At 30.6% G+C, this 13,826-nt stretch overlaps 2 protein-coding genes across 2 annotated transcripts; one reads left to right on the forward strand and one right to left on the reverse strand.

The window, feature by feature from the left end:
- Positions 1-4,856: 4,856 nt before the first annotated feature.
- Positions 4,857-7,539, forward strand: LOC145582461 (two-component response regulator ARR17-like). The gene is made up of 5 exons (XM_081639456.1): positions 4,857-5,189; positions 5,324-5,418; positions 5,521-5,601; positions 6,635-6,705; positions 6,879-7,539. The coding sequence occupies exons 1-5, from the start codon at positions 5,087-5,089 to the stop codon at positions 7,264-7,266; spliced, it is 738 nt and encodes a 245-aa protein (XP_081495582.1). The 5' UTR covers positions 4,857-5,086; the 3' UTR covers positions 7,267-7,539.
- Positions 7,540-8,901: 1,362 nt separating this feature from the next.
- LOC145581361 (acetylajmalan esterase 1-like) lies at positions 8,902-11,130 on the reverse strand. Its single transcript, XM_081638381.1, has 6 exons — positions 10,863-11,130; positions 9,899-10,114; positions 9,647-9,792; positions 9,213-9,486; positions 9,084-9,125; positions 8,902-9,038 (listed from the first exon to the last, which is right to left on the reverse strand). Exons 1-6 carry the CDS (start codon positions 11,128-11,130, stop codon positions 8,902-8,904), a joined length of 1,083 nt encoding a protein of 360 aa, XP_081494507.1.
- Positions 11,131-13,826: the final 2,696 nt, after the last annotated feature.

The raw sequence follows: 13,826 nt of genomic DNA on the forward strand, positions 1-13,826 counted from the left end.
TCTTTCCAAATCCTCTAAAGATTTTGTTTTGATTGAACGTATGGAATTTGGATGATCACTGTGAAAAAAAAAAGCCCATGAATTCATTTTGCTATGGTCAATGATAATCATGTGATATACATTAATTATGATGATCCCACTCAATTTTTGTCACTCATATAAATTAAACTGTTCACATTTCTATTCATTAGTACTAATTAATTGACTTTTGATCATGTATGATACTTTAAAATAAATTCACTCATATATGTTGTGAAGAAAGAAAGAATTGAAAAAAATTAAATGAATAAAACTCGATATATACACAATACTAAGGCCCGTTCACTTCAACTTAATTTCAGTTCAGCTCCAATCAGTTCAATTCAGTTCAATTCAGTTCAGCTCCTAATTTCCTTCTCTCATAAAATATTCATTTCAGCTCAGTTCAGTTCAATTTAATTCACTTCAATTCAGCTCCACTCAGTTCAATTCAACTTACTTCAGTAAATTTGAACAGACCCTAAGTATTACATTAACAACATTAGCATATACACCATTTTTAAGAGCTTAAAAGGTGAGAATCAAATCAAACAAGCTAATTAAAAATAAGGGTGTTTTGTTAGATGAATTTGACTTGTCTAAATCTATCTTAATTCATTGGAAGTTATGTGATGATTAAATGTAATTGACTAGTTGTGAATTTTTAGAATGTAATGGAATATTTCAATATATATACTTCATTTATTATTATTTTTTTTTTTTTACAAAAAAAAAATCACGTTTCAATGCACAATATTTTTAATTATCGATATCATTAATAATTTCTTTATTCCTTATCCTCGTATACCCTTAATTATTTATCAAAAATTCTCTCTTTTATTAAGACATATTGAACATGCAAGAACATACCTTTTTAGAAACGAAGGGAATATGACTTATCTAAGCTTATTAAAACTAATAAAACTTATCTACGTTACCTTATCTTGAGCTTTTAGAATACTTGTTTAAGCTTATCTTGGCTTAAATTATGCAACAAATTTGCACCGAAAAAGAATTTATACGACCAAATTGGAAGAGCTAGCTACCTAACAATTTGTTGGGGGGTAATACATAATTATATAAAGACAACAAGTATGGAATTAAAAATATATGCAAATTGCACAACAAATATTTTTCCTAAAAGAAGTTTATTTTTGAGTTGGGATTTGGGCTTCTTCAACCTTTTGAGCTTATAATGATAACCAAGTGCATTGAACATAGCCAAGCGTGTATGTATCATGTGTTAGTAATTTAATTAAATAATCCGTATGTCATGTGTTGTAGTACTTGTCGAGGATCATTAAACTAATTTTGTGTTTTATTCCGATATAAATTGTTAATAATTATGTGATATGGTATCATTACTTTCATAGTAAATTCCCTGAGATTGGGTTTTATAGTACGGAGTATGTTTTTTTTACTCTGTATTTAGAAACGGTTTAATAATAATTATTATAGATGGTACAAAATAACTTGTAAATCTAAGGGTTCGTTTGGCATTGCTGTGGTTTTCTGTTTTCTGTTTTTTGGTTTTTTGTTTTTTAAAAATATATGATATATGTCCCATAATGAATCAAACATTATTTAAACTTATTAAAATTATGATAATTTTGAAAACTGACAACAGAAAAGTGGAAACACCTTTTTTTTATTTTCTGTTTTTGATTTTTAGTTTTCAAAAAAACAGGAAACTGAAAACCAAAAATGATGTCAAACAAGTCCTAAATTTTTTATTTAAATTTTCAGGATCAGTACTTTGTTTTTGTGAATTTTGATGACATTTTTCTTTTCCTTGGGTATTTGGTATGTGTATATAAGTTAATTATACATTAAATTAAGCAGAGTTTACCTTTAACTAATTGTTGAAGAATGGTAACAATTTTAAAAAGTTTAATTCATTAAAAATGTTGAAACATCTCTAACTTTTCTACTAATCTATATATAATTCCGTATATCTTATTGTAATCGAGTATATATTTTGGTAGAAAAATGAATTGAACATAATACTAGCCCAACAGAAGATAATGTTTGACTTGCAAATTGTACTCAATACGAAAAATTAAATAATGATAGAAAATAAATAAATTGTAGTCAGTAGTCATACTCTTGTACGGACCAGGTTCTAATAGCATTAGCAATTTAGCACACAAGATGCGAGTCTTTAGCATTTGTCATGTGGGTCGGGTTAATGGTATTCAAGGATTTCTACAACTCTAAAAAAGACCATAACTAGTTGCCTAGTTGGTTGAATTTAATTTCTTATGATTTTTTTTTTTAATCGTTGTTTTTCTTAAGGTAAGGATTTGGGTGATATATGAATACTTCATATTTAATGATTTTTCAATAGGTTGAAGTTAATTTAGTCTATGTAAGAGAAAGATTATGTTCAATCACGGCACATGAACTTAATAAATTTTCAAGTTAAAATCAATTGATGATGGGCTAATGACGACATGATGTAGCCCATCAGACTTATCTGTTGGTTATTCTTTTTTCTCTTTTTTTAAAGTAATAAGGGGAAAAAAAAAATTCAATTGTACCACGACCACCATCCCTAAGGGCATTAATAGTAGCCACCACAACTACACTTGCCCCTCTGCCTACGAAATCAATATGACTTTCTTATATCCCACCATCATATGCCACCCTCATTATCAAGATTGAATTGGAATCATGTATGGGTTATATGAGTTTGATGCAAAACCCCCAAGCAACCCATACCTTAAAAGTATTGGTAATTGAACAAAATGTATTGTTAATTCCAAACCTATTAGTTTATTGAGTTTGGCTCTTAAAATTAATTGTTGTGTTATACTTCAGATTATCAAAAATTTTGTTAAAGGGGATTAGTTATTTACTCTAGTCCTGTTATCTTCAGCTCAGCTCCATCAGTTCAGTTCAGTTCAGTTCAGTTCAGCTCCAATCAGTTTAGTTCATTAAATGAGAACAAACCCTAATTCATATATACATATCCATGTGAAAATTCAAACTAAACCAATTATCAATAGGTTAATCATTAATACTTACATGTTCCTTGGCTAGTGAATAATTTGCAATTAATCTCATGTAAGTTAATAAAAGCTGGTTTAGTTTTTTTTTTTTTTTTTTTTTTTTTTTTTTTTTTTTTTTTTTGATGTCGCAATTAAACTATTGTTAAGAGGCACTTTCTTTGTTTCTTTAGTTGTTCCATTTTGATTTGACATATTTGCTAGTGTACAACTTAAATCATTAATATCTTTGATTAATACGGAGTAAGGATGTGATGATCATGCACAAATTAAAAGACATGAATGGTAATATTATGTATTATGTATGCAATTATATATGCATGAAATGAGTGGTATAGTGACCTATGGAGATGGGCATGGGAAACAAATCTTAAAAAAGAATCAAAAGAAAATGGCCTCTCTATGTTTGCACCTGCTCAAGATATGGTAAAGCAGCCCTTCAATTTCCCATTATTTCACACCTTAGCTAAAAGGCACCATTGCTTACATCACCTGTATCCTTTTCAGGATTTTCGTGGACCCCTTCTTCCATAGAGCTGGCAAAAAGTCGTGTCGTGTCGTATTCGTGTTTGGTCTCGTGTCAATTTCGTGTTGTTCATAAAATCTATCAAAAACTATGTAGAATGCAAGATAAATGCATAATTTGACCACTTTATCTAAACGGGTCGTGTTCGGGATGATTTCGTGTCGTGTCGTGTTGACTTCGTGTTTTCTCTCAGTAACTTCGTGTTCGTGTCGTGCCGGTTTCGGTCGTGTTGTCGTGTCGTGTCAAAGATTGCCAGCTCTATTCTTCCACCATTCTTTTCTCACTCCATCAAATTTTCTGTGTTTTTTTTTCCTTTTATTTCTTCCATTGTTTCACTTCTCTTTGGCTCTTCCCTTTTTTTTCACTAATTTTTTTTGTTTATTATGTGGTCAATTAAATAAGGAAATGTTCCATTCATGCAATTGATCTGATTTTCTAAATTGACTGAATTATACATGCTGTATAATAATTAATTTATTGTAGAATTTAAGAAATTTAATGATGATCAAATTCATTTAAAAAGATAAGGTCAATTAACTCCAATTAAATATAGCTATTTTGATCTTATCATTTCTTATATAGGTTTGGTTTTTCAACTCATTTATTATTACTTATTCTTATTAACATCGGACTAGACTAGACTAGACTAGAAAATTTCAGATGAAATTAGATTAAATCTTATTTTTGCTTGCTTATTGCCATATATTATTAATTTCATATTTGTTAAATTTATGAAAATTAGATGTTTGACAAACACACATGAATCTAGCAAGATTATATTTGAATATGTTTTTTCTTACATTAATGTGCAATTAAGGTTAAAGTTCAGTCAAATCAGATCAAACTAGACTAGACCAAATTTTAGAAATTCAGACCACGCCAGTTATTAGATTACCTTATTTTAAACGAAAAGAACAAAACCTTAGAAAACTATTTGTTTGAATAAACTAAACTGAATATACCTAAATAAATTCCCTCGTTACAATTATTATTTACCCACAACTACTTTAGACACCGTTCTCTCTACCTTACAAAAAAAAAAAAAAAAAATTCAATAAAAACAAGTTAAATTCATAAGTTATTGTTTAAATTTAGTAAAAAATAAAAAATTATATACACTCTACGGTAATTAATTAAGTTGAATAAATATCAGGTGAAGAGAATAAGACTTTAAAACGAGCAATTATGTTGGGGGTTTTGTTTAATAGCATTCTATTGCTTAGCCTGTAATTCAAAAAACCCACTTGGAAAATCCTGTTACCCAAATCTGGTCAGATCTTACTTTGTGGGATTTTGGTGTTTATTTTTATTTTCTTTGGTTTTGTGGGTGGGTCTTATATGAACAGAAAACCCAATATTCCTCTTTCTTCTATTCCCCCCCACTCTTTTCTCCCCCTTTCTTTGTATACCCAAATCCCACCACCATTCTCAGTTTCCCACCAACAAAAACATCAACAATTTTACAAACTTTTTTGTGTTTCTTTCAACTAAACTTTTAAAAGTAGATAAATTCTTTCTATAGGTTGGTCCAAAAATGGGAATGGCAGCTGAACCTCAGTTTCATGTTTTAGCTGTTGATGACAGCTTAATTGATAGAAAACTCATTGAGCGTCTCTTAAAAACCTCGTCTTATCAAGGTACTGGTTTTATATGCACGCGATGCGTTAGTCTTTTTTATTTTTTTATGCTGGTCTATTTTTGTTACATGACAAAGTAACAAAGGGGTAATAGATTTTGTAACATTTTTATTGGTTATATCTTTTTGGAACAGTTACAACAGTGGATTCTGGCAGTAAAGCATTAGAATTCCTGGGTTGGCAAGAGCAACAACAAGAACTACCTTCAATTTCACCTGATAATCAGCAGGTTTAGTTTCTTATTTATTTTGTAAAAAAGGGTTAATTTTGCATATTATTTTCTTGACATTTTCATCTAATTAATTTCTATAATTTCAATTTTCTTTTTCAGGAAGTAGTAGAAGTGAATCTAATTATTACAGATTATTGTATGCCTGGAATGACTGGCTATGATTTGTTAAAAAAAGTCAAGGTATTCTTTTCTCTTTTTCAACTTTTCTTCTTCTTCTTTTTATTAGGACTTAATTTGTTGTTATCTTTTATTTAGTGCCTTTTTGACTGTCTTTTTTACTGCCATAATCTAAAATAAGTCTCTGAAAAAATTCCTTTTAGATGGGATTTTCTGTTTTTTTTTTCTTTTTTAAAGGATAAATTTATTAATTATATTTGTGTTCTGTTTCTTCTAGAATCAACAAGAGGGAAATTTAATTTTGGGAAATAAAATTTTTATTTTATTTTTGGGTTAAATTTGAGATAAATCTTCTTATATTTGCATCCACACAAAATTTGATTTTGGATATTTTAAAATGTTTTTTTTTTTTTTTTTTTGTTAGAATTATTCTGTCCACTTCTCTAACGTTGTCCTGCTGTTTTTGTATTGGTGGTGCTGCTAATAATGAATTTCCTAGGATTTTGTAATTCCAAAAAAAAAAAAAAATGATCAAGAAAAAATCAAAAAAAGAGAAAATTTTGGGGGGTAGAAGAAGGGTTGAATTTTGGAAATTATAAAATCAATTAAATAAGGTATAGTAAATTAGTAATAATTTTAGGAGTTTAGGGTCTCTCTCTGATGGATTTCTTTTGTTTTTGTGAGTGAAAATTTATGCGGCTGATTTGCTAATTACAGTAGCTTTTTTAACTTTTGAAGAAAATGGGGTAATATGGATGTACTCACATTACTATGACTAATAACATAATGAAGATCTTTATGACCAATTTACACACAAATTCATTTTCATCTGTGTTATTTATGACCACTTACCAAATGGACTTAAAGGTGTAAATAAAAGGAATTGGCTGAACTGTTGGTTTAATGTTTTTTGTATGAATAAATGACATAACTAATCATAGCTAAGTGATAACTCTAATAAGCGAGTAGTGCAAAACGTTGAGTTGGTGAAAATTTATGTTGGTGAATTGTGTAGTACATTATGGTTTAAATGAAATTTTCAAATGAGCTCGGATATATGGTCCAGAAATCTGACATTCAGTGTTCATTTCTGCAGGAATCCTCTTCACTGAGAAACATACCTGTAGTTATAATGTCATCTGAGAATGTCCCTTCTAGAATTACCAGGTAAAAACCAACAAATGACATAAAGTTGTAAGAACATTGCGTAGTTTTGACATTCCTTAAAAGGAAATTGTGTTGTTACTCTTTTGTTTGGAAATTGTTGCGACAATGTCACTATATTTACTCTGTTGGAAATAGAAATATTGACCAAATAGGAATTATATCTAATGTATCAGATGTTTAGAGGAAGGAGCAGAAGAATTCTTCCTTAAACCAGTGCGATTGTCGGATGTAAATAGGCTTAAACCCCATATGTTAAGAGCCAAATATGGGCAGCAACAGCAAGACATGCTTGAAGTTGAAGCCTGTCAAATACCCGAGATCAAATCTATTCATCAACCACACCACGAACAACGAATACAAGATCCGCAACCACAGCCACAATCACAACTGCAACAAGAGCAAGAAACAGAACAAAAAACTGAAGAACAACAACAATCACAGCAACAAGTACATCAACAACAGAACAATAATAGCAAGAGAAAGTCCATTGAACTGATGGAAGATGGACTTTCACAAGATAGAACAAGACCTAGATTCAGTGGTCTGACTACTGTGATCTGATTAGTAAAACTTTCCCTTTATTTTTTTCTTGGGTAGTTTAATCAAATTAGATCTTGGTTAATTTTTTTTATTTGCCCCGTAATTTTTTTATAATCGCCTTTTCGTTTGTTTTTCCTTATATACCCTCAGAGGGTTTGTAGAGATGATAAGGAGAGATGTATATTATGAAGGGTTGGGGGGATAGAAAGAGAGTTTTAATTAATTAATCTCATGGTTAAACCTGTATACATCATCTTACACTGAACATAAATGTAGTTTTCCAATTTTGTTTTACATATTAATAGAAGAATTATTGACAGGATTAACAGGGTTATAACAGTTAATTCACACTTAATCCAAGAATTTGCTGTTATCTATAGGAGACAATTAGCATAAACCCACCTGGATTAATGTTATTATATAGTGCTAATATGAATAATTATTTTATAATTTAGAGTGCAGATTTCTGACACTTTTTATGAGTTGGATAGAAGTCATGTTTAGGTTGTCAAAAACTATGTTAAACAAAATCAAATCTTTTAATATTTTCACAACCTGGAAATTGCAAACTTTGCTCCTAAAGTTATGGTTATATGAAAATCATGCCATGTTTGTGGCAAAGCACAATTTTAACATCTGAAAATCACATAAATTAATTTTTTTTATAAGAATATTCTCATGTTACTTGCTGATGCCCTTGTCCTTTTTCCACCTAATTGAGATTTTGCTTTGATCTACGACTAATGAACTTCTGTATTTAGTCAATGTTGCAATTTTGAACTTTTCATACTTCCAGAGGGCAGAGTTTTAGACACCCCAATTATACAGTGTAGCCGGTTGGATATACTCGTAATAGTTTACGTGGTGTAACCAACCGGATAATATTGACTTCAAAAATATTTTATATTTCAGGGGTTGTGAGAGGGTTGCATCGCTGGCATGGTGTCAGCTGTTGTTTAGAAAATCTTTGCATTGGAATGTGTACTTAGACGTTCAAATAGGTATCTTTGTACGATTGGTTTGCAGTCTTTAATAGCCAATAACAAAACTAATCAAATCCAATTTGTGAAGTAAATTGGTCATTGGGCTAGAGTGTAGAATAATTTAAGAATAATATCAGATTTTGTTATTTCTTTAACCCTCTCATTTTGACCTTGCCACCTTGTTTGAAATATTATTGGCTGTTACAATTATTTATGGAGTAATTACTTTTATGATACAAAACATTAAGATTAGTACAATTTGCAGTTCTTTAACATCTGTTATTTATAGTCAATGAAACAATGAGAGCAACAAGCTATTTTAATTTTCAGCAAATGTATTATATGTCAAATCTTCATGTTACTCTGTATTTTGAGATCAATTTCTACAAATTTTTAAATAAGACCGCATTAACTGTATATGTTTTGCAAATAACATTAGTTAGATATAATTAAGACTCCATAATAACTTAATGCTTTAATTTCAAATATAAGAGGAAAATGTTAAAGGATTTGCTTTAAACTTCAATAGTAGTTTAATACCCATAAATCCAAAAACTACTTTTAAGTAATTTAATCAGACTTAACAAATAATATTTGATAAAGAACGTACAACTAGAAAAGCACTATGCATCCTACAGAACTCTGTTTCCTTGATATACTTGGTATGAAATAATTAAGTCCTTGCTTTGGTGATGCTAGGAACAATATTGTGCTTCAATAACCAGTTTGCCATAACACTGTAAGCATGTTGAGTCATATGGATTCCGTCCCAACTTACACTCTTGTCGGGCTGCTCACACACGGGAACTCCTGTTCCACACATTCGAGTTCCATCGTAGTTGTACACATTATTACCCATCCCACAACAAGCCCTTTGCGTTTCATGCCTATCGAATCCTGCAAAAACATCGACAACAATGATTTATTTAGTAATTAGTCAAAAACATGTAACAATACGACGAATAATGAATCAAATATACCAACCAAGAGAGGCGGCGTTTTGAAGGAGTTCTCTAAGGGCTGTGAAGTAGTCTCCATAGATGATTGTGACCGTCGGGTTTTCCCTTTGAAGTTCTCTAATAGTTTGTTGCAGGAAATTGTTTTGGTACGTGGCAAACTCGTTCATTTCTCTTAGACAATGGAGTTCATCATACATACTTGCGTTGTTTGTTTGATAAGTTGTAAGATATATTGGCAAGCATCCGATTGGGAAATTTCCAGGAATCACTACTCGTGTGGCACCCAAACTAATTAATTGCTGCATAATTAAACAATATATGTTCGTTAGTATATACGTACTTCATAAATTGTAACATATTGTATATATATGAAAAACAAACTAGTTCATTAACATCATGTAATTAATATAGTAACCCTTAGCTTAAAAAAAAAAAAAAGGAAAAACACAGACGACTCACCTCCACGGCTCTTCTAATAGTCCCAATAACATCGGGCACCATCCCATGTACTTCTTTCATACTTTTCCCTCCAAAGAAAGCATAATTGAAGTCATTGCCACCAGATTCGACAATAAAGAGTGCATTGGCAAATTTACGCTTGCAATCTACAAAAATAAATTATACAAGTTAGTGTACAAGTTAAATCAATAACATTTAACAAGAAATGTTTGATATATTAAATAGCTAGAAGTTATGTTTTAGATAATTTACCTGATGGATTGGGACATATAGAACGAATATGAGACCTAAACCATGATAGTTGCACGGGTAATAAAGAACTACGGGTGGTCCGTGACACGATTCTTCTTGCAGCTAATTCGTATGTGCTAAGCGCTGTTGAGCCAGCAACCGCGAAGTTCACTCCATGATTGAAATTTCCATTCCGGTTAAGGTAGGCGTCAAGGTATGGCAAATTGAAGTGTTCAGCTGAAATTTAAGAAGAAAACGCACATGAAGAACAGGTTAGTGTATACGTTATATATTTTTCATTGGATCGGTAGATATAATTCTATTGAAAATTTCTACATACCACGTATTTAGTGTAATTAATTTATTGTCTTATATATCGTACTCCGTATATAGATGTAACAAAATGTTGTACTATATGCAACTTCAATTCAACACCATTATTTTTGTAATTAAACTTCTACTTTACAGCTAAATACAAAAGAGAATTTATAAATTAAACTTTATCTACTTTTATTTTTGTAATACAAAATCTTTTTGTAAAATTATAAAACCCTAGATGAACACACAAACACAAACAAAAAAAAAAAAAAATCTAGATAATACTTCTTTCGTACCCTAAAAAAAATTAAAAATACTATTTTTTTTTCACTCTATTATTAAATCCAACACTTTAACTTTTGCATTATTGCTGACATACATATATACTCTACTACCAACTCTATATTTCTTGAATCATAAAGGAAAATATAGTCAAATCTTGTTAAATTTTCTTTAATGAATATTTCTTGAAAATATCAACTTTAAGCATAAGAAGTACTTCGTATATGTTTTCAAAAAAAAAAAAAAAAAAGTACTTCCTATATCAATAAGTACGTACAGTAAATGTGATGTAATATGAGATATAATAGGTACTTGTAATATTAGAATTCTAACAAGTAATAACCTCAAAATAACAAAGAAAAGAATCATTAGACGAAGTGCATACCAAAAAAATCGACCATAAGACGTCCATTAGAGCAACGTCCAGTAGGACGTCCGAGGAAGAAGTTTTGTCCATAAGGAAGTCTACCGCAGCCTAAACGTGCTCCAATGGGATTTTCGCGTATTAGATTACCAGTATCAGAGATCGAGTCTCCAAATTGATAGATAGCATCAACTCGGGGACGAATTTGATCATGGCGTGCATGGATTGGTAAGGCAATAGTAAAGAGAAAGGCAAGAACTAATAAAACAGGTTTTGTATTGTAAGCCATTGCGATGATGGATGAAACTAACAACTTTGATCGATTGATTGATTTATTTTGTCATGAGTTACCAATATTTATAGCAATGCAAGTATCCTTATTCATGTATGTACGTGTACTAATAGAATTATCACTGTTACGTATGCAACAAGAAGTAGTATTTTAGGAAACTCCTTTAATTTTGGAGACTTGCCGCTTGACTATTACACAATCTATATAATCTAATCTAAGTTATTTTATCTAATCTAATTTAATAAACTTAAGGCAAGTTATTAGTATAAAGATTGTAATATAATTATGGTTTTGTTAGATATAGTACAATAGATTTTTTTTTTTAAAAATATATTTGTTTAACTATTTAAGTGAATACATGTATTGGATAACTAAATACTCGTAACTTGTGTGTCACTCATGGTTACAATCTTTGAATTTTCTTTTCCTACGTAAATTATTGTAGATAATCAATAATCAAATTTTATTTATTTTTTTAATTTCATATTTTCGCTATTTTTTTTTAAGATTCCCCTTGCCCTTTTCAACCTCTATGATGTTAAACACTGAACAATCATGATTATTGTTCTATCAACTCATTGGGTTTGGAAACCAAGCATAAATTGGTCTAGTGGTCAAGTGTGTATCTTACAACCATAACCAAGAGGTTGTGGGATCAAATCTCACTACAGACACTTTGAGGGTGGGGATTCCCTTATCCTTCCCCTCACTTTCAAAGTGTCTAACCCGCTAACTTGGGTCGGAAAGACCTGTGAGAGGTTCCGACTCGATAGGACAATTCTCCTTACCAACCAAAAAAACAAAAAAAAACTCATTGGGTTTGGAGTTATGTAATCAAAATAATGGGCTTGACTTACTTTGTATTTTGGGCCGTGTAATACCCCTGAGAGACTGAGCGCTATTTGCCTATTACCTAGTTGGTGGGCACTACTGAGAGACTGAGCGCTAGTAGTTGGGCCACAATGCTAAAGATTGCTTTTTACCTAACTATTTTAACGACCTAACTGTTTTTTTTTTTTTTTTTTTTTGAAGGAAATTAATGACCTAACTTAGACCCAGACTATAGTTGAAATTGTGAAGTTGTAGGACACACCCCTAAAGCCCTCACACTCAAAATGATCCTGCCCAAACATTAATATATTTTTGTTGTCGAGAGTTGGGGTGATGGGATTTCCAACTATCCACTATATCGTTGCTGCCTGAGGGAAAGAAAACAACCATCTACTAAAAGTTGGGATTGAAGAAAAAAAACAACATCCAAAAATTGGATTACTCTAAAGAAAAATCTAAAGTTGGGATTATTAAAAAAAATCGGGCAAAGTTGAGATTATTAAAACCAATCTATATCTATATCTATATATATACTAAAATACCAACTGCTGATGTCATCATTGTCTACATGTCACTTTTTTAGTTAATTTTATCCCTCCAAAATGCAAGGATGATGTCATATATTTTTTTTCTTTTTAAGCTACCCTATTTAACATAGATTTGAAAATATATTCCATTTGAATTTTTAAATTTTAAATTTTGGGTTTTCTACACATATTATGCTATTTAGTTATTTACGAGTTGTTAACAATAGTTAATAATATAATTTAATTGAAATTTCTTAATTAAATATAAAAATTATGCACTTTCGGGAATTGTATATTCATATTTAATTAGAAATTAGGTAAGGAAAAATGAGTAAGTTATTTTCTTTTATGACGTGTTAAAAGTTTATAATTCAATTCTTATTTTGGTTAATCTAGTTTTTCCATTATATTATTAGTCACATTGGTAACCATATTCGGATATTTCTATCCATTTTTTGTAACACTCCAATAATTCTCTCTTTAAACCTGTAAATACCTTTAATAAAATGCAAGAGAATTACTGACGTGCTACTGCCACATGTTCAAACGTTAAGGCTAATTCAGAATTTAGTAGCGGAAAAACTAACTCGGTTTTAAATAAGTTTTAAAACCAACAAACGAAACCAAATTAAGTCTTACAAGTCGGAACCATTAAGGCCTTTATTCAAAACCCAGCAAAAGTAGTAAATAAATCAAATCAAAGTTTAAATAAATTCAAACTTATGTAATGAAATAAACTGCGTACAATAACCAACTCTCCACTCAAATCCCTCCACCTTGATGCAAGTCCAAACTATGTAAACGCCTATGATAAATCTGCTCCCCAACATTACAAATGTAAAGATTGGATTATTACAGGGTCATTGAAAGGCGAAGGTCATGACCAATAAAAGACACACAAAAGCACGTAATTAGCAACGCTGAGTACATACAAGCTACAGAATATAATAAAGAATTCTTAACATGCTACTAATAATCAATCAACATACACAATTTAATTATTGACTCAAATACATGTCTAAACTGTTAACTTTACTAAGACTTCAATAATTAATAATAAATAATTCATTTCATTTTATTCATTGGATGAAGCAATAGACAAGGTTGTCTCCCCATGCTCCAATTTGAAACATCAATAATAGAAAAACCCCATGCCTCCTTTCGGAAACATCAATAAACATCAAATGGCAACGGGCGCGACTCTGTGGCTATAGCTAGTGTTTGGGTACTATAATGGGTAGGCCCCATTATAGCCTCATAAGACCAAAGGGCCTAAAAGGTCCAAATAAGTCTTACATTGCTTGGGTCCAAAAGCCCACTCATAACCTCTATATA

Source organism: Chenopodium album, chromosome 15 (genome assembly GCF_948465745.1).
Source record: "Chenopodium album chromosome 15, dcCheAlbu1.1, whole genome shotgun sequence".
Classification (NCBI taxonomy): domain Eukaryota; kingdom Viridiplantae; phylum Streptophyta; class Magnoliopsida; order Caryophyllales; family Amaranthaceae; genus Chenopodium; species Chenopodium album.